Genomic DNA, 27,939 nt, shown 5'->3' with positions numbered 1-27,939 from the left:
TTTCCAGCTCACTAATTAAACTTAAGACATTCATGTACACAACCAGTCAAAAGTTTTTGAACAGTAAGATTTTTGGCTCAGCAATCCTGCATTTATTTGATTCGAAGTACAGCAAAAACAGTAAAATTTTAAAATATTTTTACTATTTAAAATAACTGCTTTCTATTTGAATATATTTTAAAATGTAATTTATTTTTGTGATTTCAAAGCTGAATTTTTAGCAACATTACTCCAGTCACATGATACTTCAAAAATCATTCTAATATTCTGATTTACTGCTCAGAAAACATTTATTATTTTTATTGTGTTGAAAACATAATAAAACAGAGTAGATTTTTCAGGTTTATTTAATGAATAAAATGTTCAGATATAATGTTACAAAAGCTTTTTATTTCAGGTAAATGGCGATCTTTGGATCTTTCTATTCATCAAAGAATTCTGAAAAAATGTACTCAACTGTTTTATATATTTATAATAATAATAAATGGTTCTTGAAATCAGCATAATAGAATAATTTCTGAAGGATCATGTGACACTGAAGATGAGTAATGACGCTGAAAATTCAGCTTTGATCACAGGAATAAATTACATTTTATAATATATTTAAATAGAAAGCAGTTATCTTAAATAGTAAAAATATTTCACAATATTGCTGTATTTTGGATCAAATAAATGCAGGTTTGGTGAGCAGAAGAGACTTCTTAAAAACATTTTAAACAAATTTTACTGTTTTAACATTTGAATGGTAGCGTACATTTTTAGTTACATTTTCACACACATTTTTACGTGCATTTTTTATTAAATTAGACAAACAGAAGCATTTTCACTCGTGATCTCAAGCCCACTTAAAACTGTTCATAATTTTAGCATTGTATTAATTAAGTTTGCATCCTATTCTGGAACTGGAACACGTACCAGTGCACGTAAGCAGTTTGAAAAAAGTTTGAATAAACTGAAGATTAAAACCAAATTATATTATCAGAACATTTGCTGCAAAGGAATCTTAAAAGTACAACTAGGTGTGTTACAATAAAACAACTTTAAATAAATCGTAGTATTAAAATTCGATTTCATTGTTCATTTTAAAATGCATAACAAATGCATACAATTCCTTATGTACAATCAGATATGCATTTAAATTCCCAGCGAAAATTAGTCCTTAGAGTCTGACACAAGGCAAACGATACAGACTCTCTACTGCACTCTTGTGGCACAAATGAGAAAATGCACTTCAAACTGTCTTGTGATCACTCAATCTGTGATAAATTAGTACATGTTCAGTGGCCAGTCACAGTAATACAGTCCTGAGATCTGTGATCAGCCAATCCAGGCACAGTCAGTGAACATCAGCTCTCCTACTGCTGATATTCTTTAAGAATGTTATTGGCGATGACTAATCTCTGGATCTCGCTGGTGCCTTCATAGATCTCTGTGATACGGGCATCGCGGTAGTGTCTCTCAGCAGGCATGTCTGTGACGTAACCCATCCCGCCCAGCACCTGGATGGCCTTCATTAAAAAAAAGAAAAATACTCATCTTAGTGGATGCATTTCTTGCTTTAGAATTAAAATATCTACAATTAGGAATATACCTGGTGGGAGACAAATGTAGCAGCTTCAGATGCAGCCAGTTTGGCCATAGCAGCTTCCTGCAGAACAAACACACACAAATATCAAGAGTTTGAGCAGGAACTACTAGGAAGATGTGTATTAAATTGCTAAAGTGTGTTGTTACACTACCAGTCATGTTTTTTGTTTTTAAAAAAGCTCACCAAGCCTGCATTTATTTGATCCAAAGTACAATTTAAAATAACTGTTTTCTATTTGAATGTATTTTAAAATGTAATTTATTCCTGTGATCATTAGTCCAGTGTTCAGTGTCACATGATCCTTCAGAAATCATTCTAATATGCTGATTTGCTGTTCAAGAAACATTTATCATTTTTATTATTAATATTTAAAACAGTTTAGCTTTTTTTTCAGGATTATTTGAAATACAAAGCTTTTGTAACATTATACACTATACTTATGGAAGCCTGTTTCCACCACTGAATAAAAAATAAAAAAGGTAATTGCTGCTTGTTATAATTCTAACTTGAAATTGTGAGTTTATATCTCACAATTCTGAGAAAAAAAGGTCCGAATTGTGAGATATAAACTCACAATTGCGAGTTGTTAAGTCAGAATTGTGAGACATAAACTCGCAATTCTGTGAACATATCAGTCTTTTTTTCTCATCAGAACTGGACTTTAGAACTCACAATTTATATCTCACAATTCTAAAGAAAAAAGTCAGAATTGCGAGGAAAAAAAGCAATTCTGACTTTATTTCTTGCAATTGTGAGTTTATATCCCGCAATTCTGAGAAAAAAAAAATTCAGAATTGCCTTTTTTTATTCAGTGGGGGAAATGGGCTTCCATACTATACTATTCAAAAGCTTGGAGTCTATAATTTTTGGGGGGAGAAATGATAGAAATTTATACTTTTATTTAGCAAGGATGCTTTAAATTGATCAAAAGTGATGATACATGATCATAAATACATTTATAATGTTCAAACAATTTCTGTTTCCGATAAATGCTGTTCTTCAAAAAACGTTTTGATGAAAAACAGCTGTTTTTAACAAAAATAATAGATGTTTTTGAGCAGCAAATCAGAATTTCTGAAGGAAATGATGCTAAAAATTCAGCTTTGAAATCAATGGAATTAATTACATTTTAAAATATATTCGAATAGAAAACAGTTATTTTAAAAAGTAAAAATGTTTCAAAATTTTACAGTTTTTGCTGTACTTTGAATCAATTAAAATGCAGGCTTTGTGAGCAGAAGAGACTTCATCAACAAAACATAAAAAATACTTTGACTGGTAGTGTATGTAGTTGCTACGGGGCTGAAAGAGTCCACACATGCCATATATCCAAATATATTCATTGTTAGTTATAAGAAAACAGACTAACCTTCGTGAAAGGTTTCTTTGCGTCTTTCAGCATTGCAGCTCTCCATGTGAGAAGTCGAGCGCTCTCTATGGCCAAGGCCATGTCTGCCAGTTTAAACTGAAAGAGACATTTATAGAGAAATGTCAGCAGCTGAATCATCCTAGATGAAAAATGAAAACACTAAAGCTTTCCGCTTTCCCTCTGAATGTCACACAGGGACAGTTTATAGTGAGTTATAGTCAGTATATCACCTGTATCGCCTGCAGCTTTCCAATCGGAGCACCGAAAGCTGTTCTTTTATGAGCATAATCAGCCGCGCAGTCCAGCGCCGCTTGACCGATACCGAGAGCTTGTGCTGCGATACCAAGCCGCCCGCTGTCAAGAGTTTGCTGTTGGATGTAAAACAGCTGAATTAGATTACACGTAAACAACCAAATAAAATGCAAATGAGAGCTTTAGTTTTATCAGTTGACCTAAATGAAATGGTTTTATTTAACTGACAAAAGCATTTTGAGTTTAAATTAAACATTTTGAAATATAAGTGTCTCTGGACCACAAAACCAGTCATAAGAGCCTGAATAAATAAGCTTTCCATCAATGCATGGTTTGTTAGGATAGGACGATATTTGGCCAAGATGCAACTATTTGAAAATCTGGAATCTGAGGGTACAAAAAATCTAAATATTGGGAAAATAGCCTTTAAAGTTCAAGTTCAGTCCGAAGGAGGTTCGTAGACATGCATATTACTAATCAAAAATGAAGTTTTGATATATTTAAGGTAGGAAATGTACAAAATATCTTCATGGAACATGATCCAGGATATTAAATAAAATGATTTTTGGCATAAAAGAAAAATCTATAATTTTGACCCATACAATGTATTTTTGGCTATTGCTACAAATATACCCGTGCTTCTAAGACTGGTTTTGTGGTCCAGGGTTAAAGATGCAGTATGTAATATCAACAGCTAATGTTAAAATAAGTAAAATGGTACTGCGGTTCAAATTCTAAATATTAAAGGGAGAGTTTTTCCTCCTCACATGGGTTGCCAGATTGAGGTAAGCCTTACACTGTAAATTGATGAGCTGATTATCCACATTTTAATATGCCTCTTGTCATAGAGCTTTTTAGATGGATACCAAAGCTTTTTAGATGGGTAGAATCTGCACTCTCTGACCTAGTTTATTTGCTTCTATGGCTGCAATATGCTGTGTTTTCTGCCAACTGGCAACCCAGAGTGTTGAACTACTATTGGGTGAATTAGCAGTGGGCGGAGTCATAGACCAAAACAAAGACAGACATTTCGACATGAAACGCACATTTTAAAGTCGAATAACTGACTGTAGCATTGTTTTTCAGAGAAACAAGTATGTGAACTTAGCATGTTTTCTAAATATAGGAATTACATACACCACCTAAAAAGGTTTAAGTGCTACAATCAGGTCCCCAGTGCATCTACCAACACAGAAAACGTGAAAAGGGACAACTAAGTAACTGTTTTGGTAAACCTTTTTCTGCAAGCATGTGAAAAACGAGCATGTCAGATTTCACTCTCCCTCTGACGTGGTAAGGGGATCTTATTGTAATTTTACCGCCCCTTAATCTGCATGTTTCCACCCACAAAGCTGTCATTTTGTTTATGCAAGCTACAACGGTGTACTAGTTCCGGGGGGGTGGGTGGGTGGGGGGGAATTACTGTAAATTATGCTGCTGCCACACAGATCTAATATGAACGTGATTTCTTTCCTAGCTGTTATCCTTCACAGACATAACCGTATGGTTTGTGTGTTTTTGACAGTTTAAGCGCAATAAGACATGAAAGAGAACTTAGTTTAGTTCTCTTAGTTTACTTTCCTTCATGTGTGCATTTTAGCAAACCCTGTATCAGAAGTTTAAACTAATATGGTTTAAAACGCATGATTTCAGTGCTATAGACGTGATAATCAAAACCAAACAGACGTGTTTTTTTTATCTGAGTTACATGCATTTGCATTTAAAGAACCATGCACAAAAACACTGTGTTTCTGTTTCCACTCAAAATAGGCATTTTCAAAATGATATAATAAATGATCTGTGGGGTATTTTGAGCTGAAACTTCACAGACACATTCTGGGGACATGTAAAAAGGGCCATAAATCTCCTTTAAAATCATACCATTGCAATCTTAAAGCCCATTCCTCGTGCTCCCAGCATGTTGCCGAGTGGGATGCGGCAGTCTTCCAGAATGATATTGGCAGTCGATGAAGCTCGAATTCCCAGTTTGTCTTCTTTCTTGCCTAAAGACAATCCCTGATGAGGCATTGGCACTAAGAAGGCACTAATCCCCTGATTTTTAAATAAAATAAAACAACATATCGAATAAATCATTGTATAATGTATCAATCTTATAATCAATCTTTTTCAAATCCGTTGATTCATCACACATCAAACCTTGTGTTTCAGGCTCTTGTCTGTTGTGGCGAAAACGACGGTGGCGGAAGCGTCCCAGCAGTTGGTTATCCAGGCTTTGGTTCCGTTCAGAACCCACTCGTCTCCCTCCTGCCGTGCCAGCGTTGACGCCGCACCTGCATCACTGCCGTTTCCTTTATAGCAAAAAGCAAGTCTTCAGCACAACATTTCATACCACACAAAGATGAAAACAAGCTCTCACTGATGTTAGTGTAAATATAGCAACTCTATGGATCTATATACAAAATCTTTTCAATATAAGGCTCCACAATTAGTGGTTCTGTATGGTGGAGAATGACAGTGCAACTGTGTTTAGAAAGCAGACGGAGCTCATGGAACTGCAGCTGTGTTTACCTGGCTCACTCAGAGCGAAACAGCCCACTTTTTCCCCCGTGGTGAAAGGCGTAATCCACTGCTTTTTTTGTTCTTCTGTTCCAAACTTCAGAATTGGACCCAGGTACAATGACTAAAACACAGCAATCCAGTCAAATGCACAAGTAAATATATATATATACACAATTGAAGTCAAAAGTTTACATACACCTTGCAGAATCTGCAAAATATTCATAATTTTACCAAAATAAGAGGGATTATACAAAATGCATGTTATTTTTTTATTAAGTACTGACCTGAATAAGATATTTCACATACAAAATGTTTACATATAGTCCACAAGAGAATTAAAGTTGAATTTATCAAAAATGACCCCGTTCAAAAGTTTACATACAGTTGATTCTTAATACTGTGTTGTTACCTGAATGATCCACAGCTGTGTTTTATTTTTTTTTGTTTAGTGATGTTCATGAGTCCCTTGTTTGTCCTGATCTGAACAGTTAAACTGCCTACTGTTCTTCAGAAACAAATTCTTTGGATTTTGAACCTGTTCCAAAAGTAACAATATGATTTTGAGATTCACCTTTTGACACTGAGGACAACTGAGGGACTCATATGCAACTATTACAAAAGGCTCAAATGCTCACTGATGCTTCAGAAGGAAACACGATACATTAAGAGCCAGGGGTGTAAACTTTTGAACAGAATGAAGATGTGTGCATTTTTCTTATTTTGCATAAATATTTTTTTTATTTAGTACTGCCCTTCAGGAGCTATAGAAGAGACTTGTTTCCCAGAAGACAAAATAAGTTAAATTTACCCTGATATTAAAATTTAACAAAGTTTTTACCCCTAGCTCTTAATGCATCGTGTTTCCTTCTGAAGCATCAGTGAGTGTTTGTAAACTTTTGTAATCCCTCAGTTGTCCTCAGTATCAAAAGATGGATCTCAAAATCATACAGTCATTGCTGAAAAGGGTTCAAATAATAATTTGTGGGACTTGAAGGATTTTTCTGAAGAACAAGGGACTCGTGAACAAATTTCACTAAACAACAAAAAAAAAACAGCTTTGAATCAATCAGGTAACAACACAGTATTAAGAATCAAGTGTATGTAAACTTGTGTACAGGGTCATTTTTATAAATTAAACAATTATTTTCTCTTGTGGACCATATGTAACTTACATGAAACATTTTATTCAGGTCAGTACTAAATGTAAAATCCCTCATTTTGCAGATTCCGCAAGGTGTATGTACACTTTTGACTTCAACTGTATATATGAAAATATATTCTTTGCTAATAATCGCATAAGTTCTTTCGGCATTGCATGAGTTCATTGTTCATTTACTGAAATACAGATTCAAGTTTTAAATGTGCACTTAAACAGGTTCAGCAGAATAAAATGTGACTCACGTTATTCACACTGACGATGACTCCAGTTGATGCACATCCTCTGCTGAGCTCTTCCACGGCGAGACAGTATGCAAGATAATCCATTCCAGCTCCACCCAGAGTCTCTGGTACCTCTACAGCCATGACACCCATCGCTCCCAGTTCTTTTACCTACACCAATGAAAATCAACCACAGTTATCCTCATGTGATCTAATAAAGAGACTGGGACTACTGTGGAGCTCCATGGCTGCAGTTCCTTTACCTGCTTGGCTGGGAACTTGTGATCTTTGTCCAGCTGAGCAGCGATTGGTGCAAGTTCTTTTTGAGCGTAATCCTTACACGTCTGCCTCATTATCTGGTGCAACTCTGGCAGCTCCGCAAGCTGGCTCAAACAACGAACACCATGGCCCACTGCCATGCCCAGAGCTGATAAATACAGAGAAGATGATATTAGTACGCATACTGTATGTACTTACTAAATGAATAATAATAAAACAAAACTGCAACATAAATATGATTCAGCAAAAATAAGTTAATAATAAAGCAGTGAAATCATAGATACATGGGAATAAAAACTGCAACACTGAACCATAATCGTATAAAATCATATATGAACACATTACTAGTGAAATACGAGTTAATGCGCATGCGCACAATCACAAAGTAAAAGTAGGTAAAAGGTCAGCTCTCGCACTATCCAAAAATACTATAATGAAAAAAATGCATTAAACTTGTAAAAATGCGCCTATGTATATGCATAATTAATTACAAAGAACAACTCTGAACGCATAGCGCGTGCGTTTCATTGAAAAACCAGCAGCAATTTGACTTCACCATGGATGACATTTGTTTTGAATGAAACAGTCAGCTGTCAGGGTAAAGATTAACCCCGTACATGACAATAAACTATCTAAAATAACACGAACACATCAAACTAACATTTCATATGTAGTTTAACATACTACATATCTATTTCAAGTTCATTTGAATAAAATAAGCATGTCCTTTGTCTTATATTAGTCATTGATTAGTTTATCAGTGGCCTTAACTTCTTAAGATCTAATCGAAACAGCGTGGTATAAAGGAAATCATGTTCTACGTTAATATTTATTCAGTTACCACCAGTGATTTAGACAGTCCTACAAATGTTTGTGCACTTTTATGTGCTTAGAATCACTCTGCATGGGTCTTTTAAATAAACTGGCTGCAAATGCATCCAGAGGCATATTACGTGCACACAGAGTCGCTCTTGAGCTGCGAGTGATACTGGTGTAAATACATTAACAATCAGTAACACTACTGACCTCTCCGTGCTTTGAAAAGCGCCGCCATCTTGGCTCTGATGTATCTGCTTTTGCAACAGCAAACAGGAAGCGGTGTGCGAGCGGTCGGGTCATGTGATTATGATGTAACACTGACGTTTTATTTTGTTGTTTAAAATTAAATATTCATTTTAATTTTGTAATATTAAATTATATGAATTCTAAAAGACTAAGTAAATTAATGTCTCGCTCCAAGGGTGTATGATTTTGGCATTGGTGGGGACATAACAGCATGAAACAAAAAAAAATATAAAATAAAATAAAATACAGCAGACATTTAATTGTTTGATCAAAATTATTGCTAGGGACAATTCAGTAGTCGCTAACTAAATTCTATGCCCTTGAAAGTCCTAACAAGCCATGTCCGACTTTGCTGTTTTTTGTTTGTTTTAAAGATGTTTTGCTTGACTACTCAAAATAGAATATAGGAACATAACAATTGTTATATATACAATATAACAATTTGTTTCCTGCTAGCTAAATTTTACATATACAAATCTGCCTCTAAACCTTTTTTTCTTTACTCATTGAGACAATTATCCTAAAGCAGTGAAAATTGCATCTCTGCATTTATCATGTCCTCTTAATTTCCGATATGAATCAAATGATTAATGGAACCGCTCCGAAGTTCTGATCTAAATCGAATGAACTGAAGTTCCATTCTGAAGCAAATGATCTGGAAAATGATTCGCGATCCAAAGTCTGAATCTAAATTAAATGATTCTCGCTACGTGATTTGAGCTCCCAATCTGAATCAAATGATTCACGAAGTTCCGGTTTAAATCAGATGATTCGTGGAGTTCCGATCTAAATGATTCATTCAATTCGCGAAATGATTCACGAAACTGCTCCGAAGTTCCGATCTAAATCAAATGATTCGCAATACACGAGGTTCAGATCTGAATCAAATGATTCGCGAATCCGCTCCGAAGTCTCGCCTTGCGTCCCAATGAGCATAATATCCACCCTATCTGCCCTGATATTAAAAATGACTACTATCACCTAGAATTTAGGATGGATAGTTTGCACATTGGGATGCAGGCTCGATCTATATCAAATGATTCGAAACAGTGAATCATTTTGCGACGCAGTAACTGATGCGGACCTTCTGGGTCTCGAAAAGCTCCGCTTCACCCATCATTATAAATTTGAAATTCAAAAATTAATGGCTCTTTAATCTTTTTTTTTTTTTTTTGCTAGTGAATCGCTTGAACCGAATGATCAAAGTCATGAGTTTGAATCAATCGGAGCGCTTCCATCGTAAATGACTCACTCAATTGATTTGGTTGGTTTGTTCATCTTCCGCTTTTTGCGTCTTCAGCCATGTTTACACGCCGCTGTCAGCACTACTACTGGCGTAGCTCGCTAGTTTTATAACATTACCTGAAATAAGAGAAAAAAGTATGATGTTTACAAATGAAATATACATTTTTCCTTTCCAAAGACAGCTTTCAACACAAATCTACGAACATATTGAGGTGAGGTAACCGGTTTAATGCTAACTAGTGAAAACACTCCATTAATATGACAAGCTCAGCTGCACATCAAAACACGTTAGATGAAAACATTGTGCGGTAGGATCTAGTTTGTAGCTTAATTCACCGTATTTTAAATAGTGACAACTTTAATTCAGTTGGTGACAGTATTTCAGTACTGTGTACGTATGTTTTAAACATTTCGGCTACCTTACATGTTCTTACTCCGCCCATGTATTAAATGTACATCCTTGAAAAGTTATCAATTAGTAATATCATCTGTATGAATAATTTAATTTAATTTAATATGAAAAAAATGGAATTAATTTTACATGTTTATATTAATCTATACTAATTCAAAATTAAAGGCTTAATTAAATCAAGGCTTTGCTTTGATTGAAGCAATGTAATCGTAGTATAAAATACATTTAAAATAAAACATTTATTGCAATACTAACACATAATCTTATTAATAATTGGCTTACAGATATTAGAACAAATTATTTCAGTTTACATTAAATATAAATGTTAATTTTACATGAAAAAAACATTTTTATTTAAAATGTAAATTATAAAATATATAATATATTATAAAGTTATAATATTGTAAAGATGTTCAGATCATGTAATTATATTATACAAATTATGTTCAGGTAATGGAATGTTTTTCCCATGAGATTTTTTAAAACAAAATAGCTCTGATAAGAAAAATTAAAAAGGTTTTGAATATTTGAATTTTGAACACTTTCCCTGGAAATGTATTTTTTTTACCCTAGTTAATTGTGGATTTTGTATTGTGTATTTGCCTATTTAAGTCCTTTAAATGTTTATGATCAGTGCTAAAAACAAAGTAAGAAAGGAATACCAAAAAAAGTAAGCTTTTTGTTTTTCCAAAACATGTTTATTATTGGCATCATAAAAAGTCAGTTAGATGTCCGGGACAATTTAAATGAATCTATTCTGGTGGGGAGGAGTCAGAGAAAAGGGGGAGGTACGGGGATAAAAAGCGCCGTGAGAAGGCTAGTCGCTATGCTACAGGACCGCAGCGGGATGAGTTCACTGTTTAGTGGCGGTCAGATTGAAGCAGCCGCGCTGGTGGAACTGCATGTCCCTCACACGGCGCATGGACTGAATCTGAGGCTGGAAGGCGCAAAACTCGTTGTAGTGTCTGTAGTCGCCGCACTCAAACAGATACTGGTAGCCTCTGTAGCCGGGGTACTGGTATCCCACCCAACTTCGAAAAGAAGAAAAGAGTGTGTAAACCATGGTATAGTATTGAAGTTAGCTGTCTGTTGAGGTTTTGATTAGGTACTCACGATCCACCGGGAACCCTCACGCTACCCACTCTGTCGCAGAAGCCATGCGCCCACAGGGTTGGCACGTCATCCTCCTGGATCTCCATCTTGTTGCCCTGGAAGTCACACAGCTCGTACAGGCAGATCTTGTGCTCCATGGGGTCCTGTATGCATTTGGAACAATTAGCAACATGCATTTGAGTTCAGTAAGGAGAAGTTGAGATGCCCTCCCAAGTGTCCTACCATGCGGATGGGTCTGAGGGACATGAGACAATCACTGCGGTAGCTGTTTGACCAGGTGTCCCAGCGAGGATACTCGCCCTTCTCCAGGATGAACATCTCGCCACGGAAGTTAGTCTGCTCGAAGGCAACAAAGCTGAAGACATGGACAGCAGGGAGAGATGCAGACCACCACACAGTGGACGGCAACACGTGGATGAGGGAAAAAAAAGAGGGACGGAGGGATGACAGCATGAGTATGGAGAAAAAAAGATGGTACCAACAGCTGAGGGTTATGGTTAAGTAAAACTACAACTGAAAGAGTAAAAATAGATGTTTGGCATTTGAAATAAATGTTTTTCCTTTCCACATTAGACAATATCCACTGGTCGGTGACTTACGGGCCGCACTCGACAATGATACTGCGGACTCTGTCCATTCCGCGTTCACAAACGTTCATGCACTCATTCTGGACCTCCATCATCCTGCCCTGGAAGTTCTCCTGATCGAACAGGAAGATCTGGAAGAGAAGAAGAAGTAGAGCATGACCAGGTTTCCCGCTTACTTTCTTAATTTCACAATTTAGCTGGACTTTGTGGATACTCTTAAAAATAAAGGTTCCAAAAGAGTTTTTCTACAGCAGTGCCATAGAAGAACCATTGTGGGTTCCCCTAAGAACCTTCTGAAAACAATTTTCTCTTGGTGTGAAGAACATTTTGATGACCTAAAAAACTTTTGCTCAATGGAAAGTTTCCATGGGTATTGAAGGTTCTTCTTGGAACCATAGAAGCCAATAAATTTTTCAAAGAATCTTTTTTTGTGAACAGTTCTCAAAAAACACATTTTCTTCATTTGAAGATTTTTTTTTTTTTTACAAATCTAAAGAATTTTTTTGTGCAGTGGAAGTTCCATGGATGTTAAGGGTTTTTCATGGAATCACAAAAGTCGAAAAAAGAACTTTAATTTTTTTAATTTGTAGAAAAATCATTTTGGTTCCTCAAAGAACTTTTTAGTGAACGGTTCTTTAAAAAGCATTTTTCCACTATAAAGAACTTTACTGTGCAATGGAGGTTCCATGGAATCACAAAGTCAAAAAAGAACTTTTTAAATTTGTAAAAGAATCAGTTTAGTTCCACAAAGAACCTTTTAGTAAACAGTTCTTTAAAAAAAAAAAAACCAAATATTTTTGTGTGCAATGGAGGTTCCATCTTCATGGAATCACAAAAGTCAAAAAAATAACTTTAATTTTTCAAATTTGAGGAAGAATCTTTTTAGTTCCCCAAAGAACTTTTTAAGTGAACAAAACATTTTTTTCACTATAAAGGACTTTTCTGTGCAATGGAGGTTCCATGGATGTTACGGTTTCTTCATGGAATCACAGAAGTCAAAAAATAGCTTTTTAAATTTGTAGAAGAATGATTTTGGTTCCACAAAGTACCTTTTAGTAAACAGTTCTTAAAAAAGCTTTTTTCCACTACAAAGAACTATTTTGTGTAATTGGGGTTCCATGAATGTTAAGTGTTCTTCATGGAATCGTAGTCAAAAAATAACTTTTAATTTCCTTAAATTTGCAGTAGAATCAATTTGGTTCCCTCAAAGAACCTTTTAGTGAACAATAGAGTTTGATAGAGTTCAATAAAGAACCTTTAATTTTACGAGTGTTGGTTTCATGCTGATCACAATGTCTGTGTGCAGCTTGTCTGCCAAAATCCCTCAAACCAGTTGGAACGCAGATACTTACTCTGTAGTTACCCATGAATCCGGGCTCTCCGGTCTTGGAAGCCTTGCTGGTGGCGGCAGGGGCGGGAGCTCCCTTGTCCTTGGCATCAGTGCCCTGGTTGGTGGCGGACTTGGTGGCCTGAGACATGGTGAAGGGATTCAAAAACGTCTGTGAGAAAAGAGCAAAGGGTGGGAAATGTCATGAGGCTTGAAACTGGTGCGTATACTCCAAAACATCCACATGGGACTGGTGTTGTGGGACAGGGGGGTTGAATGTTAGGGAAAGGGTAGGGTTTGGGCTTCACAGGCAATTCCCTACTAGATCCGTAGGGGCTCAGCTTTTGCTGTATCTGTTTTACCTGGGCTCTTACCTGCTTGAGTACAGCTGTGCTGGCTTGGCTGGCTCGTGCTGGCCCCCTCTGACCAGTGCTCTAACTTTTATACCCTGGCAAGGGGAGTACAGAGGCGCTCATCGTACAATAGAAACACAGCGTCATCAGACTTTGCCTGTGCCAAAGCCGCAGGGTCATCGCATAGCCCAGAAGGCTCTCCCCGCAGCGCCCGTAAGCATTTTACTGTCAATGAAAAGCCCTGACAATGGCACTTTCCCCTCTTAGCCAGCGCTCTATGCTATAGGCTACATATGGATAAAAGGTATGCATGCAGGTCAGAGGTCACGTGATCCTAATCTGCTCTAACCTGCTCTTTAACATGCTCTCTGAGTTTAACAAGTAGTGTGCACTGTGATGTTTGCACTCTGAGTTACAATCTGTTTTCAAATGCGTTGCAATATATAATACATATTGTGTGTGCAATTATTACTTTCTTCAAATATAGTTATATATAGATTTTTTTATATATATATTTTAATTTTTTAAATATGTATTTTATATAGTATTACTATAGAAATGAAACTTGGATATATTTTAGAGTAGTCAATGTGCAGCTTGTATAGCAGTATAGATTTACTGTCCCCTGAAAATTGCTCAACATACAGCCATTATTGTCAAAATAGCTGGCAACAAAAGTGAGTACACCCTAAGTATACTTGTCCAAAGTGTTAACATTTTGTGTTAGCACCATTGTTATCAGGCACTGCCTTAATCTGACTGTAGGCAAGACACAATTTTCTTGGTACTCCTCACCAGGGCATCGCCAAAAATGCTGGACACCATCTGTGCCAAACAAGTTTATCTTATAGTCTCATCAGACCACAGGACATGGTTCCAGTAATTCATGCTCTTGGACAGGTTGTCTTCAGCAAACTGTTTGCAGGCTTTCTTGTGAGCCAGCTTCAGAAGAGGCTTCCTTCTGGGATGATGCCCATCCAAACTATCTTGTAGCAGTGTGCGGCGTATGGTCTGAGCACTGACAAGCTGACCTTCTACTTCTGCAACCTTTACAGCAATGCTAGCAGCACTCATGCATCTGTTTTTTGAAGCCAGGTTCTGCACCTGACGCACAGAACGAGTGCTCAACTTTGTTGATTGACCCTTGTGAGGCCTGTTCCGAATGGAACCCATCTTGGAAAACCTCTGTATGACCCTGACCACTGTAGTTTAACTCGGTTTCAGGGTGTTATCGAACCTCTAATAGCTTTGGCCATCTTTGTGGAGAGCAACAATTCTAATTCTCAAATCCTCAGAGAGTTCTTTGCCATGAGATGCCATGTTGAACATCCAGTGGTCGGTATGAGAGAATTGTACTTAAAGCACCTAATTTTAATTGCTCTAATACAAGATACACAAGTTTGTATAATCCTGTCAAGCAGACAAATCATAAACATGATGAATAGGACATGTGGCTTTGCATGGTTAAACAACATACTGCTGTTATCACTTTTGTTGCCAGCTATTTTGACAATGATGGCTGTATGTTGAGTTATTTTCAGAGGACAGTAAATCTACACTGCTATACAAGCTGCACATTGACTACTCTAAAATATATCCAAGTTTCATTTCTATAGTATTGTCCCTTAAGAAGATACTAAAATGGTTGCTGAAATGTGAGGGGTGTACTCACTTTTGTGAGATACTGTATATATTTTGTAGTGTATTTTTTAGGTTTAATTCATTATTATTATTGCTACATACTGTTGGCCATCAGAAAATCAATATGTGAAATCTGACACCAGTTTTACTCCAATCATTCAGATACTCATGATTTTTTAGTTTAATATTACATTTTCAGTAGTCATGTTTGTGTGATAGCAGACACAAAATGAGCTCGTTATGCAACTGAAGGATCCCACATGGAGTTGCACAGAGTCTCACAGGCACTCTTTGAACATGCGGTATGAGATCTACGGCTACAATCTTTTAAAATGAATGTTGCAATAGCCTTGCAAGAACTGCAATGTATCTTTTGAGAGCCTCTCTTTACTGACTGACTGACTGACTGACTGAATGATTAGCAATAACCTTTGAAAGCAGTGATAAATACAAACCTCAACATGCTTTAGTTTTATAGAAGCCTTTTATTTTATATAATAAGTGTTTGTTTTTTTTGTTGGCATTTTGTTTGAAGTGTGCTGTAAGAATAATTTATTTTAATTATTAAAAAAAATAGATGATATATTTATTTTTTAATTTGTTTTGTTTTAGATTACACTTTTGCAATGTTAATCAAGGCCAGAATTCTGTGTTTACTGATAAAAAAAACAGTGGTTAAAAAACTTCTGTCAGGGTTTCCCTTGGGGTTGGAGATGGAACTGAAGAGGGTTTGTGAGTCTATGAAGAAAATACCAAGACTTAATTATATAAATAAATAATTATGACAACAATAACAAACAGACGAACAAACAAATAAGTAAATAAATAAATAATTGTCCATTTAAATGTAGAATGTAGCAATCATACACTACTGTTCAAATGTTTATGGTCAGTACGATTTTTATTTTAAAGAAATTGATACGTTTTTATTAGCAAGAACTCATTTAGTTGATTAAAAGTGACAGTAAAGACATAAAAAATACAGAAGATTTCTATTTCAAATAAATGCTCTTTCCACTAAAATATTAAGCAGCACATTTATTTTCGACATTGATAATAATACATTTTTTGAGCAGCAAATCAGCATATTATAATGATTTCTGAAGGATCATATGACACTGAAGACTAGAGTAATGACGCTGAAAAGCGTAGCTATGGCTTTGATAACAGGAATAAATTACATTTTAAAATATATATTTAAATACAAAACAGTTGTTTTTATTGTAATAATATTTTGCATAATATATATTTTTTTATCAAATAAATGCAACCTTGAAAAGACATCTTTCAAAGAAATCTTACCATGCACCAAAATTTTGGGGTAGTTTGCAAAGCTATTGTAAATTGCAATAGCTTAATATTGCATTTATGTTTCACATTACATAAACATTGACATTGACAAACATGAACATTATTTAGGTCATAGAGGTTCATCTGAGAAAAAATACCTGATCTACATAATATACAGCTGAAGTTGGTTAATAAATGTCTATTTTTTTATTTTAAAACATGTAAATAGCTTCCTCAGCATACTTAAAGGTTATCTGTATCATTGCTTTACCAACACTGCTGTTCCAAAATTTGGGATCGGTTCAATTTTTTTTGTTTGTTTTTAAAGGTGTTTCTTCTGCTCATCAAGGCTGCATTTATTTGATCAAAAATATAGAAACAGTAATTCTGTGAAATATTACAATAAAAAAAGTTTTCTATTTTAATATACTGTAATATATGATTTATTCGTGATGCAAAGCTGAATTATCATCATCCATTGCTCCAGTCTTCAGTGTCACATGATCCTTCAGAAATCATTCTGAGTTATTACCAATATGCCAGTGTTGTTTTCGTCAACGATGACGATGACGAAATCATTTCGTTGACGCCACTTTTTTTCATGACGATAATGAGACGATGACGAGATAAAAATGGCTCGTTGATGACTAAAACATGACGAGACGTGTGTGAGTTTTTGTTGATGAGACGAGAATAGACGAAAATGTTAGTGGGTGGTCCGTCAGACGTTTGAAATGCATGACATTTCCGCTTATTGTGCATGCCAATTAAAACTTAAAAAGTATCTGACGCTATGGCAAGCCGTTTTAGCATTAAATACTCTTTGCTATACTAGTATGGCAAGCCGTTTTAGCATTCCATTCTTGTTTGTCTTTTATGTTCTAAAACACTCCTTCATTATTGTAATTATTGGTGAAAATAGTCGATCCGGAGGCTCACATTGTGTTGAACTATAGATCTGCTATTTTCAGAACTTATAAGTGACACTACCCAACAGCAAAATACTTACTGACCTACATTAATTTGTTAAAAGACTACTTTTTCCCCTTTTTTTTGACTAAAACTAGACTAAAACCTTTTTGACTTTTCGTCGACTAAAATTGGACTAAAACTATCACATATAGAAGTGACTAAAATTTGACTAAAACTAAGAAGCATTTTAGTCCAAAAGACTAAGACTAAGACTAAATCTAAGATGGTTGTCAAAAACAACACTGCAATATGCTAATTTATTATCAGTGTTGTAAACCAGGGGTCGGCAACCTGCCATTTTTAATTTTTCTGGTCAACCACTGTGCCAATATACCCTTTTTAAATACATGCTGTATTTATACAGTACATAAACATTTTCAAATGATAAGATTAAAAAAAACTATATTTGATTTACATGCAAAGAGTTTCCGAAGATTTATTTTCATGAATTGTTTTTCAAAAATGTCTTTAATAACAGATATACAGTGTGACAGTACTGAACACCACTGTATGTGTGTGTGACAAGGCCAATGCATTAAAACCTCTCAGTTTAATCACGTTCTTTATTAATGTGCTGCTTTAATTGACACGCGCACACACACACTTCGGATATCGTGCTGTGCAAACAGTAAGAATCAGAAGCTCATAAACTTGTCAGTGCTGCCCACGACTTTTATTAATTGATACCAAATCGCTACACTATATTGCTCTGCAAAGTGGGCGGTAAAATCACTGTTTTTTTAAGTAACTAAACTCAGCTTTATTGTTTGTACAGAGACACAGACGCAGACAATTCACACATCTCTCTCTCTCTCTCTCTCTCTCTCACACACACACATTGACCATATTTAAGAAAAAAGTCGAGTAGTTTGCATCACTGGATACAGCTGTTGGTCAGTTAAAGGAGAAGTCCACTTGCAGATCAAAAATTTACAGATAATTTACTCACCTCCTTGTCATCCAAGATGTTCATGTCTTTCTTTCTTCAGTCGATAAGAGATTATGTTTCTTGAGGGAAACCTTTCAGAAATTATCTCCATATAATTGACTTGAATGGTGCCCCCAAGTTTGAACTTCCAAAATGCAGTTTAAATGCAGCTTCAAATGGCTCTAAAGGATCCCAGCTGATGAAGAAGGGTCTTATCTAGCAAAACGATCTGTGATTGTCAAAACAAATTGACAATTTATATACTTTTTAACCTCAAACACTCGTTTTATCTAAGTCCGCGTTTTATTTTTATTTTATTTTTATTTTTTTTCGGCCAATACAGTTGGGTATGTTGAAAAACTCCCATCTCATTTTCTTCCCCAACATCAAAATCATCCTAAATCGCTGCAGAAATACCGACCCAGTGTTAACAAAGTGAACATGCAAAGTAGATCAAATGCCCTTTACAAAAAAAAAAGTAAAAGAGCAATGTAGGGCGATTTTGATGTTGAAGAAGGAAACGGGACGGGAGTTTTTCGACATACCCTAACTGTATTGATCGTATTGAACCAGAAAAAAACAGTTCACACAGACTTAGACAAGACAAGCATTTGAGGTTAAAAATTATATAAATTGTCAATTTGTTTCAAAAATAACAGATTGTTTTGCTAGATAAGACCCTTCTTCATCAGCTGAAAATCGTTTAGAGCCATTTAAACTGCATTTTGGAAGTTCAAATTTGGGGGCACCATTTAAGTCCATTATATGGAGATAATTTCTGAAATGTTTTGCTCAAGAAACATAATTTCTTATCGACTGAAGAAAGAAAGACATGAACATCTTGGATGACAAGGGGGTGAGTAAATTACCTGTACATTTTACTTCTGGAAGTGGACTTCTCTTTTAACATTTCTATTGTAAAATAGCCTTTGTTAAATGATTTGCAGCTTATCTTACCTTGCTCTCTTTCAACATTAAGCATCGTGCTCTGCTTCTGTGAACAGTAAACTCCGCCTACTTGGATTGGATTGGCCATCTCAGTCATTATGACATTGATAAGCGCTGTTAGACCGCTAGTGCCTAGCGCTTCGGCAGATATAATAATTATGTATGTGTCAGGGAAAAACAGCAAGGAGACTGCATTAGCATTTTATTAACTTATTGATAAACTAGTGCTTTCTTTGTTTTTTGGCCTAAAGGGGTCATCAGATGCAAAACGCACTTTTATATGTTGTTTGAACATTAATGTTTGTTGGCAGTTTGTGTACACAACCACCCTACAATGAAAAAAATCCGCCCAGTGGTATTTTTTTAATCTTTAAAAGTAATATCCCCTTTTTAAAATCAAGTCATTTTCAGCTTCTTGTTGGTGTGACAGCACACAGACAGAGGCCGCTCCCACGATATTTAAAGGTGCCATAGAATGCATTAATACAATATTTTTAAATTGTTCTCTGATATCTACATAGAAGGTATATGGCATAGGAAAAGGCAAAAAATCTCCATAAATGGTTTTACAGGTCCATTTACAACCCTAGGATTTGTCCCTATAATGAAAGCTCTGTTATTGCCTTATTTGGAAGCTTCATGAATATTAATGAGCTCTGCTCTGATTGGATGTTTCACAGAGCTGCTCATCTCAGCTCTAGCTGCTTTTAAAATGCGGTTTGTTGAATCTGCCGTTTTGAATCGCCGACATTTTTGTCTGATTACTGTGATGCATGTGCTCTGTGTAAAGTTATAATGCAGAGACACAAGTACTTACCACACAAGTTGAGCTGCTTGTCAGTGATTCTCAAGATCTGTAAATCATTCGCCATCATCAGCGCAGTCATTTCTCCATCATTCACCATCATCAGCGCAGTCATCTCTCTGTTTATGTGGTAAGTGAAATCCTATGTATTGCAATGTAACAGGCTACCGTTAGCATTAAGCTAACCTTGTCCCTTCTGTGGCTTGCCTTGTGTTACTGATGTACTGACGTTACCGATGATTGGCCGATGCAAATGTTGGAGGCGTAACTATTAACGATCTCGGGAAAGTTTCGTAACAGTCGGTGTTATGTTGGAATTGACCTGATTTTCGGTGGTCTTTTGCAAACACTTGATTTATATAAGAAGGAGGAAATGGTGGTGTTTGAGACTCATGGTATGTCATGTCCATGTACTGAACTGTTATTATTTAACTATGCCAAGGTAAACACAGTTTTCCATTCTATGGCACCTTTAATTGACATGAGCGCCTTAATTTAGACCCACCCTCACCGAGCTGAAACAGTCTGACTCCAGTCGCCATTGTGTCGCAGGGGAAGACAAGAAATGGCCTTTCTTAATAATGTGCTAGTTAGCAAGTTCTGTGGCTAAAGTAAACATTACGGCTCGTCATCCCACGGCAGAGAGGGACGGGGCGAGCAGAGCTCATTAGCATTTAAAGGAACACAAGCTCTCTCTAAAAAGGGCTGTATTTGACAAGGTAAAATAAGTACACTACAATTGAGAAACTTTAACCAAAGTATGTTATAGACTTCTCATTAAGAATCATATCGACTTGTGGAAAATGGGCATCCGATGACCCCTTTAAGAGAAGTCGTCGGTGAAACTGACTCGTCATCTTCGCAGTAGTGATGCACCATGCATGTTTTATAAGGATTACATAATTTGAGAATATTTTTTTTCTATTTAAATTGGTTTATTTAAAAGTAGACAGATTTTCACACTCAAGTTCACAGAGACCAAAACGGCAGAAAGCGCATCCTGTTTGCTTTAAATATTTTACAAAAGCACAACATTTTGTTGTTATTGTGAGTGCACACAAATGATCTTTTATCTGTATGTTTTGTACCAAAAATGACGGAGTATTTTAAAAGCAAGTGACTGCACTGGCGCCTCCATCTGTCATGCAGTGAGCATGCTACTGTTCAGCTTCTACACTCCGCACAGACACTTCAATAGCTTCTAATGATTAGATTGAGCGGTTAAGTTAAGTTGCTACTACATACATCTTTCAGATGAAAAGCCACATTTGAGGTCGATGAATGATAGGTGAGTGTTTGGATGTCCTGACCGATGTACTATATTACCACACAGACCAGGCGTTAATGATCTGTCCGCCACAAACGGCGTGACTTCGCCACTTTCTGTGGATTTTATTATTTTTTTTGCAAATAAGAGACTATTAAAATTTTGATTGACCAAGCCTCTTTTTGTCGACTAACGGTTAGTTGACCATTAGTGTAGCTATTGTAAAGACACGCACATCTCTCTCTGTACATGCATCGTCTCAGGTCCGTGTCGACCCTTAACACGTATGTTTATGTGACTCGCGTGTGTCCAGGTCCGAGCGTCCCAGGCCTGGATACAGGTAGGGATAGTGTGGCGTTTGCACTTCTCCAGCTGTATAGGTTTAACCCCTCCTTTGTCAGCTGGACAATGGCAGGCCCCTCCCTCGCTGCTGAGCCGGGGCTTTTACTGGGCCCTTTGCCAGGGGAGGCTTTAAAAGGGTACATGCACATGCCCAGCTTTCACTCTCACATCAGGACGTCCCAAGGGCATCGAAGCGAGGTGAGTTGTTCTCCGCTACGGGCCCGTTGTCTGTTCCCCCACCTCCCTCATACGTCTAAACCACCACAGGTCCTCGGCTTCTTTTACAGAGGCCTTCCTGTTTGGTCCGATAACTTGAGAATGACTCAGAAACAGAGCACATAGTCAAACCGTAATGATGTAAAGTCTGATTTAGTTGAATTCCTATGTGGATGTTCATGTTTGTGGTGTTTAGTGGTTGCGAGATGTATGGGGTGTTGGTTTGTCATCACTACTCTCTTTAGTGAAGTTTAATTGACTAATTACATGTTTAATCTGTAACTTTGAACTGTTTGTACCAACTTGCACTTTGTTTTTAAGCAGACGAGATGACTCACCATTGCACCAAGTTCTCTGGCCATTGGAAGGTATGCTGTGAAAAAATCTTTTTTCTGAAATGGTAAAAGACTGTTGAAGTAGATTTGACAGGAAAGTACTATTTTAGTCTTTCTAATCTTTTTTTTTTTTTTTGTAACTGAAATTTACTAGCAATTTCTGAGTAAAAATTAAAGTAAATCCTATACAATTTTTAGCATATTATATAATGGTAAAAAGTATTTATTAATATTTTGCATTTGCTGTTTTTCCATTTTAATTTTAACTTACGTTTTAGTCATTTTGCTGTGTGCATTGTTGTTTTATTAGTATTTTTTATTTAATTTTAGCTTTAATTTATTTATTTCAGTTTTACATTTGCTAACATTTCTAAGTTCTATTAATTAAATGTATATACCCTATTTTATTTTGTTTTATTTATTTCAGCTTTATTTCAAACATTTTAATAGTTTTAGTTTTAGTAATTGTTAAGAAATATTTCTTTAAATAAACCAAAGATTGTTTTACAAGAATTGCACTTTACAAAAAATTTTCTAGACTTTTATTGTATTATATAATAGTATAAAATATATATTAATATTTTGCATTTGCTTTTATTTTGGTATTTTCAGTTTTCTTTTTAATTTTAGCTGAAGTTTTAGTAGTTTTAAAATATATATATGTATTTAAATAAATCTAACAGATTATTTTGCAGGAAGTGCATTTTACAAGAAAATAAAATTTTAGTTTTTCTAACCTTTTTTGTAATTGTTTGTGAAATTTACTAACAATTTCTGAGTAAAAGTAAATCTAAGTAAATCCTACATAATATTTTGTGTATTATATAATATTATATAGTATTTATTTATATTTAGTATTTGTTGTTATTTTTGTACTTTCAGTTTTCATTTTCATTTTATCTTAAGTTTTAGTCATTTAAAAAACAAATCTTTACATAAATCAAGAAGGGCATTTTACCAAAAAGAAAATAAAAAATACTATTTTACATTTTCTAATCTTTATTTTTGTAAATTCACTAGCAATTTCTGAGTAAAAATGAATCAAAGTAAATCCCACACCATTTCACTGTATTGTATATTAGTATAAAGTATTTATTCATATTTTACGTTTGCTTTTATGCTTGTAATTTTTTACATTTCATTTTACTTTTAGCTTAAATTTTAATCTTTTTTAATATTTCTTTAAATAAACACAACAAATATTTTACAAAAAGTTAAGTTTTTAAAGTTATAAATAAAACAGAAATTATTGTAGTATTTTTTGTTTTTTTCTACTTTAAAATTACACATTTAATTCAATGTGTTACCATTTCTCTGTAATTGTTTGCAAAATTTACTTGAAATATATGAGTGAAATTTGTCAAATATTTTACAAGAAAAAAACATTTTAATTGTACGTCAAAATATCACATTAATTCAATGCATCATCAAGTTGTAAAATAAACAAGTACATTTTAAAAGAAAATACTATTTCAGTTTTTCTCCTCCAAAATTTCACATTAATTCAACCCATAACTTGTCATTTCTTTGTAACTGTGAAGTTTACTAGCAATTTCTGAGTAGAAATGGCCAGATTGTTGGAGATCAAGGATATTGAAGTACATTTTGCAAGAAAAAGCTACTCCAAAATTTCATTTTTAATTCAATGTTCTTTGCAACTGTTGAAATTTACTTGCAATTTTCAACACACAGCGCATGTTTGACACAATGCTGTCACTCATGGAGATCTCCAAAGTGGTTGTGTTCCCAGGAATCTTACATAAGTCCGAAAAGATTGCATAATGATTTCAAGTGCTCCAGGAATGCTATTATCTAGACGGTTTTGCTAGTGTAAATCCTAATATGAGCTCTGGTGTTGAGTAACCCTGCTGCTTTTCTAGTGCTCCACATCCCATTTGGCCTTTTCCCCAACATGCAAGCCTCTAATTGTGCCCTTGAAATCTTTAAAGGTGCCCAATCTCTTTGTTCCAGATCATCGTGTACGACGAGGAGTGCTTCCAGGGTCGTCACCATGAGTTCACCTCCGAGTGCTGCAACGTCATGGAGTTTGGTTTCGAGAGCGTGCGCTCATTGAGAGTGGAGAGCGGAGCGTGAGTGTTTTCTCCAAGCTCTTTGTCTGATAGTTTACGTAAGTCCTGAGGTTTGTGCCAATTATCTCCACTAGCTGAGACTCTGAGACTCTCCCTTTACTCTCAAAAAACATGCTTTATAAAGCCAAAAACAACATCAATATGAGGGTTTAGGCTTAGAGTTTAGTTTTAGTGGCCAATTCTCTGTTGAGATGTGGCTCAAGTAAGTTTGCCTGCTCAAATTGAGGTATCATTCATGTCGTATCACAAACAGTGCTGGTTAAGTGGCAGAAGTTGAGGTTAATGGTGATAAAAATTGTAAGTACGAGCAACAGTAATGGTGATTTTTGATCAGCAGGGGTTTTGTTTAACAAGCATGTCCTTATTTAATGTGGCATTTTATTTATGTAACCTTAATTTGAACAGGCAGGTCACTTAAGAACATGTTCGCAACGTTGCTTTAGTAAACTGCAAAAATTACTTTCAAAGGTATAAATCAGACTAAGATTATTTGGAGTAAGAAAATATTATTTAAGTTTTTCTACTTGAAAACTTCACGTTTAATTTGATTTGTTTGAGTACATTTTTTAAAGTAAATTCTACACAATTAGTTGTGTATTGTACTATTAAAGTATTTATTAATATTATGCGTTTATTTATTTTTTCAGTTTTAATTTTAATTTTAGCTTACATTTGTGACCCTGGACCACAAAACCAGTCATAAGGTTAAATTTTACAAAACTGAGATATATACATCATATGAAAGCTCAATAAATAAGCTTTCTATTGATATATGGTTTGTTAGGATAGGACAATATTTGGCCGAGATACATCTATTTGAAAATCAGGAATCTGAGGGTGCAAAAAAATTCTAAATACTGAGAAAATCACCTTTAAAGTTGTCCAAATTAAGTTCTTAACAATGCATATTACTCATCAAAAATTACATTTTGATATATTTATAGTAGGAATTTTACAAAAAATCTTCATGGAACATGATCTTTACATAATTTCTTAATGATTTTTGGCATAAAAGAAAAATCAATAATTTTGACCCATACAATGTATTTTTGGCTATTGCTACAAATATACCCCAGCGACTTAAGACTGGTTTTGTGGTCCAGGGTCACATTTTAGTATTTTTTGTGTGTGCTTTTGTAGTTTTTATAATTTATTTAATAATTTATTTAATAATTATATATATTTTATTTCCGTTTGAGTTGTTTTAGCACTTCAACTTATTTATTTCAGTTAGTTGTCAAGGCATTTCTAATTTGCTAAAATTTTTAATTTTCTAAGTTCTTTAAATCAAATATTTATTTTGCTTTATTTCAGTAACAAAAAACATTTTAATCATTTTTGTTTTAGTTAACAACACTTTAAAACAATATTTTTGATAAGATTATAGGAGTATGTTTTACAATAAATAGTATTTCAGTTTTTCTATTTAAAATATTTCATGTTTAATTTGATGTGTCACTTGCCATTTCTTTGTATTTATTCATGAAATTCACTAGCTATTTTTGAGTGAAAATAAAAGTTTTAAAGTAAATTCTACACCTTTTGGTGTATTATATACACTATTAAAATATTATGCATTTCATTTTTCAATATTTTTCATCTTCATTTTTAAATTTTAGCTTACATTTGAGTCATTTTGTTAATTTTTAATTTTATTTGTTGTTAATAATTTTAGTTTTAGTTAACAACACTGTAAAAAAATATTTTTCAGTTGTAAAAAAGCTTTTGATAAGATTATAGGAGTTTGTTTTACAATAAAAAGTATTTCGGTCTTTCTATTTCAAAAATGTCATGTTTAATTCGATGCATTACTTGCCATTTCTTTGTAATTATTCATGAAATTTACTAGCAAACTTTACGTTTTTTTTATTAATTTTGTTGTGCGCTTTTGTCGTTTTATTATTTTTTAATATTTCATTTTAACTTTCATTTAATTTTTATTATTTAATTTACTTTTATTTCAATTAGGTGCCAATGCCTTTCTAATTTGCTAACATTTTTGAAGTTCTTTTGATTAAATATTTATTTTTTATTTATTTCAGCTTAATTTCAAACATTTGAAATAGTTTTAGTTAACAACACTGTCAAAAAATATTCTTCATTTGTTTATTGGAGTATGTTTTACAAGAAATACTATTTCAGTCTTTTTATTAAAAAAAAAACATATTTAACTTGATGTGTTACTTGGCATTTCTTTTTAAGTATTTGTGAAATGTAAATTCAACACCAATTTCTTTCAGTTTATGATTTAAATAAAAGTGAATGCAAAATATTATATATGTATAATGTTTTGCATTTGCTTTTATTTCTCTATTTTTTTTATTTTACCTGAGATTTTAGTAATTTTGTCATGTGCTTTTGTCATTTTTTATTCTTTTTTTTTTCAACTTTATTTTAATTAACTAAAAAGATTTTTTATATTTTTAACTGTAGTTAACAGTAAACACTGTGGCACAAAAGTTAAGCCGAGGCTGCTGTGTTTGTGTTCAGGTGGGTTGGCTACGAGCACGGAAATTACCAGGGTCACCAGTTTGTGCTGGAACGGGGCGAGTACCCTCAGTGCGATGCCTTTGGAGGAAGCAATGCTTACCACATTGAGAGAATGACCTCCTTTAGACCCATTTCCTGCTCTGTAAGTTCACAAAGCTCTAAATACATATCTGACTCATTTTTGCATGAGTTTACATTGAAAAAAATGCTCTCTGGCTGACATTATGTGTCATATAATTCCATCCAGAACCACAGAGAGTGCAGAATGACCATCTACGAGAGGGAGAACTACCTGGGCCGCAAGGGAGAGCTCAGTGACGACTACCCTTCTCTTCAGGCTATGGGATGGTGCAACAATGAAGTGGGCTCTATGCGTGTTCAGTCCGGAGCGTGAGTATCTGCTTGGGTTCTCCTGATCTCTTCTGTGTCATTTGTTCTTGCTTTTTCGTTCACCGCTGTCTGTTCTGTTCGCTGTCAGGTTTGTGTGCTACCAGTTCCCTGGTTACCGTGGATACCAGTACATCATGGAGTGTGACCGCCACTGTGGGGAGTACAAACACTTCAAGGAGTTTGGCTCCCATTGCCAGACCCCTCAGATCCAGTCCATCCGCCGTATCCAGCAGTAACGCATTTCTCCTTACCCCTCGCCTTGCAAAAAACTCTCACACCCCTTTCTGACCGATGCTAAATAAACTGTCTTTCTTAAACCTCACTGACCTCCTGTTATAAATCTGTGTCCAAATTAAAAAAAAGGAGTGCATTTACTGAAACCTCAGAGCAACATTATGGAATTTTGGACACTTTCAAACAAATTAAAAATATAAAATGATGTGCCTTTTAGTAGCCATTCTACAGAATTGGTCCAGAGTTGGAAACGTCTTAAAAAGATTTATTTTTCCAAAAAAAAAAAAAAAAAAATGCATGTATGCAAATTGTATAATATCCAAGGTACACATTTCTAGCAACTGTGCAGTTAATTCTCATATTGTATTTTGAGAACGTTTTGGAATATTTGTCCTCTCCCCAAATTTGTCACTACTGAAACACAGTAATAATCATTTAATTATAAGGGTTATATTGACCTATTGAGATTTTTTTTTTGCTATTTATACATTTTTTTCAGTA

At 34.8% G+C, this 27,939-nt stretch overlaps 3 protein-coding genes across 4 annotated transcripts; 1 reads left to right on the top strand and 2 right to left on the bottom strand.

The window, feature by feature from the left end:
- Window positions 1-329: 329 nt before the first annotated feature.
- acads (acyl-CoA dehydrogenase short chain) lies at window positions 330-8,489 on the bottom strand. Its single transcript, XM_073829827.1, has 10 exons — window positions 8,415-8,489; window positions 7,373-7,536; window positions 7,131-7,280; window positions 5,739-5,850; window positions 5,367-5,518; window positions 5,091-5,261; window positions 3,188-3,325; window positions 2,958-3,053; window positions 1,592-1,648; window positions 330-1,508 (listed from the first exon to the last, which is right to left on the bottom strand). Exons 1-10 carry the CDS (start codon window positions 8,440-8,442, stop codon window positions 1,356-1,358), a joined length of 1,221 nt encoding a protein of 406 aa, XP_073685928.1. The 5' UTR covers window positions 8,443-8,489; the 3' UTR covers window positions 330-1,355.
- A 2,297-nt stretch (window positions 8,490-10,786) lies between these two features.
- On the bottom strand, window positions 10,787-13,648 carry crybb1 (crystallin, beta B1). The gene is made up of 6 exons (XM_073829594.1): window positions 13,512-13,648; window positions 13,163-13,309; window positions 11,823-11,941; window positions 11,446-11,578; window positions 11,224-11,366; window positions 10,787-11,141 (listed from the first exon to the last, which is right to left on the bottom strand). The coding sequence occupies exons 2-6, from the start codon at window positions 13,286-13,288 to the stop codon at window positions 10,964-10,966; spliced, it is 699 nt and encodes a 232-aa protein (XP_073685695.1). The 5' UTR covers window positions 13,289-13,309; window positions 13,512-13,648; the 3' UTR covers window positions 10,787-10,963.
- An 8,165-nt stretch (window positions 13,649-21,813) lies between these two features.
- On the top strand, window positions 21,814-27,526 carry cryba4 (crystallin, beta A4). 2 transcript variants are annotated; one of them, XM_073829698.1, is made up of 6 exons: window positions 21,814-21,881; window positions 22,221-22,267; window positions 24,206-24,324; window positions 26,815-26,956; window positions 27,062-27,204; window positions 27,293-27,526. In XM_073829698.1, exons 2-6 carry the CDS (start codon window positions 22,229-22,231, stop codon window positions 27,438-27,440), a joined length of 591 nt encoding a protein of 196 aa, XP_073685799.1. In that variant the 5' UTR covers window positions 21,814-21,881; window positions 22,221-22,228; the 3' UTR covers window positions 27,441-27,526. The 2 variants fall into 2 exon arrangements, with proteins under 2 accessions (XP_073685799.1, XP_073685800.1); XM_073829699.1 differs by having other exon boundaries at window positions 21,834-21,881; window positions 22,224-22,267.
- Window positions 27,527-27,939: the final 413 nt, after the last annotated feature.

The sequence above is a fragment of the Garra rufa genome, chromosome 23, assembly GCF_049309525.1.
Source record: "Garra rufa chromosome 23, GarRuf1.0, whole genome shotgun sequence".
Taxonomy (NCBI): Eukaryota; Metazoa; Chordata; class Actinopteri; order Cypriniformes; family Cyprinidae; genus Garra; species Garra rufa.
Note: the sequence above shows the minus strand (reverse complement) of the source record. Positions and strands in the feature narration are given on the sequence as shown.